General features: G+C 33.9%; 1 protein-coding gene across 5 annotated transcripts in view; it reads right to left on the bottom strand.

Annotated features, from left to right (window-relative positions):
- Positions 1-554: 554 nt before the first annotated feature.
- Positions 555-2,360, bottom strand: part of LOC107673764 (mitotic spindle-associated MMXD complex subunit MIP18-like) — a 3,215-nt gene continuing 1,409 nt past the window's right edge. Inside the window, exons 5-6 of one of the 5 annotated variants that reach the window (XR_001632434.1) lie at positions 1,585-1,757; positions 555-1,052 (exon numbers count right to left, since the gene is read on the bottom strand). Coding sequence is in view for 1 of the 5 variants with exons in the window: in XM_016467537.1 (XP_016323023.1) it covers positions 1,657-1,757 (101 nt within the window). In the remaining 4 variants the exon portion in view is untranslated. Of the gene's footprint in view, positions 1,758-2,360 lie in introns of all 5 variants that reach the window. The other 4 variants (XR_001632433.1, XR_001632435.1, XR_001632436.1 and 1 more) reach the window with 4 other exon arrangements.

The raw sequence follows: 2,360 nt of genomic DNA, 5'->3' as shown, positions 1-2,360 counted from the left end.
CTTATTATGTGGAGGAGGTTTATATATTGTGATGACTTGCCAAAGTTATGGGATTTTTATAGCCTCACTGTAAAAAATGATCCGTTATTTTAACAGTAACACTGTAAAAATGCTATAGTAAAAACCTGTTAATTGGTTAACAGTAAGTTTCTTATTATTATTTTTTTCTTCTTCTCAGTCAATCAATGCTTATTACAGTTAAAAAGAGCATTTTAACCCAAATGTTAGGCATCTTTAAGCCATCACCAGGAAAACAACAGCAACTGCTTCCTTTACCAATCAGCATCGGACCAGCATGTATAGATCTTCAGTAAAGCCAAACAGCACACACGGCCTAGCAATCCTACAAACCAGTACAATTACAGTGATAAGAGTTTAGAATAAATCTTCTTCATTGTGAGACAGCCAGCATTTCCTCGCACAATAATAAATACGTTTAGATTTAGTCCAAACAATACGAATAAAGTAGCATTTTTGCATTTGAAGATTTGTACTTCAGTATATGTATTTTAAAGAATCATCCCTAGCAATCTATCAAAAAGCCAAGACTCTTATTATGTCTGCTTACACACTCTTTATTGAATGTAGGCCTACTGTGCTCATTTGAATTATGTCCAGTTATACAGTATAAGTGTTATGGCATTCTGAGATTAAAATAACTGCATTAGCTGCCATAGAGAACTCATATGTTTGTATTTCACATTTGTCAGTTTGCTGTTTCATAGCATTCATAACATTTTCTTTATTCTTAGAAGCTCTGCATGGCATTTTGAGAATGCAGTGTGTGCATTATTAAACTATAAATCACGTTAAACTAGCACAACTTTGGCCAGTACTTCAGTTCATAATGAGTCTCTTCCTGAGATGTTGAATCATCCACACAAAGGATTTATAGACAAAGAGAATATCAAGAGAGTCACATGTTATATTTAATGGACAAGTGCTTTTATTTCAGGTTCTTTTCCAACCAATGATACTATAAATCTGGCTGCTCTACTCTGCATTGGCCTGAAAGAGATCGCCATCCACCCGCTGACAGCTTCTGTGTGCTTCTGTGAAGGTCAAAGGTTAATGGTATTGGGTGAAAATTAACAAAGCAATTTATTCATGTGCCACAACCCCTGTCTTCTTTCCAGGAGGACATTTTAGCCTTTCTAAACTCACAGAGGTGCTGGTATTGATCAAGGTCGGTTGGGTGAAATGTTAGTACAGCAATACTTTCTGTTTTTTCTGTTGCACACATTTTCCATTTTGACCAATAAAAAATGTATTTGAAAAGTCCACAACTTTCTAAAAGTAAAGTCATTTTGTACATATTCATAAATATATGACAGAATTACAGAATAACATTTCTTTCTGTATCCACGTACTGTCAAACAGAAAAAAAAAATATATATATTTTGGTTCCACATGAATTCTCTATTACCACCGTTTCTTTTCCTGACACATTTTTAAACTCTACTTGGAAGCATCTCTCACTTTTTAAGCACTAAACAGTCCTCCTGGTCTGGTGTTGTTTGTGGAGTACAGCACCAGATATATAAAAAATAGCCACAAATAATAGCACTGTTATTATCACTCAACTCTGGCTTGCCTGTAAGTGTTCAATCCTGACTGTCAAAGGACTACACAACAACAGCGGCAGGATTCTTGGGATCACATGGCTCTGGAGGACAGACACTGGTTGACCACCTCCAGCAGCTGAGAGTTCTCCAGAGCTGCTGCCACTCTCTCTTTGTCTGCAAGCTGCTTATTGACTGGAGGAGAAAAACACAAGTGAATTTTTATTTTAAAATGGAAACAGGGTGCTGTGTAATAGAAAAATACACTTGAATTTCTAAGGCCTCTAATGTTTTGTTATCTGATTGACAGTATATACTTTCATTAGTAAGTGAAAGGCCTTTTAGTATAATTCTACAACCATACACCTTTAAGGTAATGAAACATGCCTTTTTGCTGTGAAATCTACTGATTTTTATGAAGTAAACATAAGAGTCATTTTTATATTGTTAGTGTAATTTTAAGATGAACATTTACTGGAATGAAGCAACTTAGACTTGCTTGATTATCCATACATCATTTGTTAGAAAAAATCATGTTAAAATTTATATAAAAAAATAGAATTTAACATGCTTTTGAGGCTTCTGAATTTATGTTTTGTCTGTTTTGTCCCCCAAAAAGTATTGAAATGTTACTAAGACATATATACTGAGTGTATATAGTGATATTCATGATATTCATATGCACACGATATTCAGTATTTTGCTATACATTTATAAAATCTCATTGATTTATATTATGAGCTATTAGAAATTAATCTTGCATTATGGCCATATAAATAGCAACTTATGCACCAAATT

This window comes from Sinocyclocheilus anshuiensis, unplaced genomic scaffold (genome assembly GCF_001515605.1).
Source record: "Sinocyclocheilus anshuiensis isolate Anshui unplaced genomic scaffold, SAMN03320099.WGS_v1.1 scaffold925, whole genome shotgun sequence".
Taxonomy (NCBI): domain Eukaryota; kingdom Metazoa; phylum Chordata; class Actinopteri; order Cypriniformes; family Cyprinidae; genus Sinocyclocheilus; species Sinocyclocheilus anshuiensis.
This window is presented reverse-complemented; position numbering and strand designations above follow the sequence as displayed.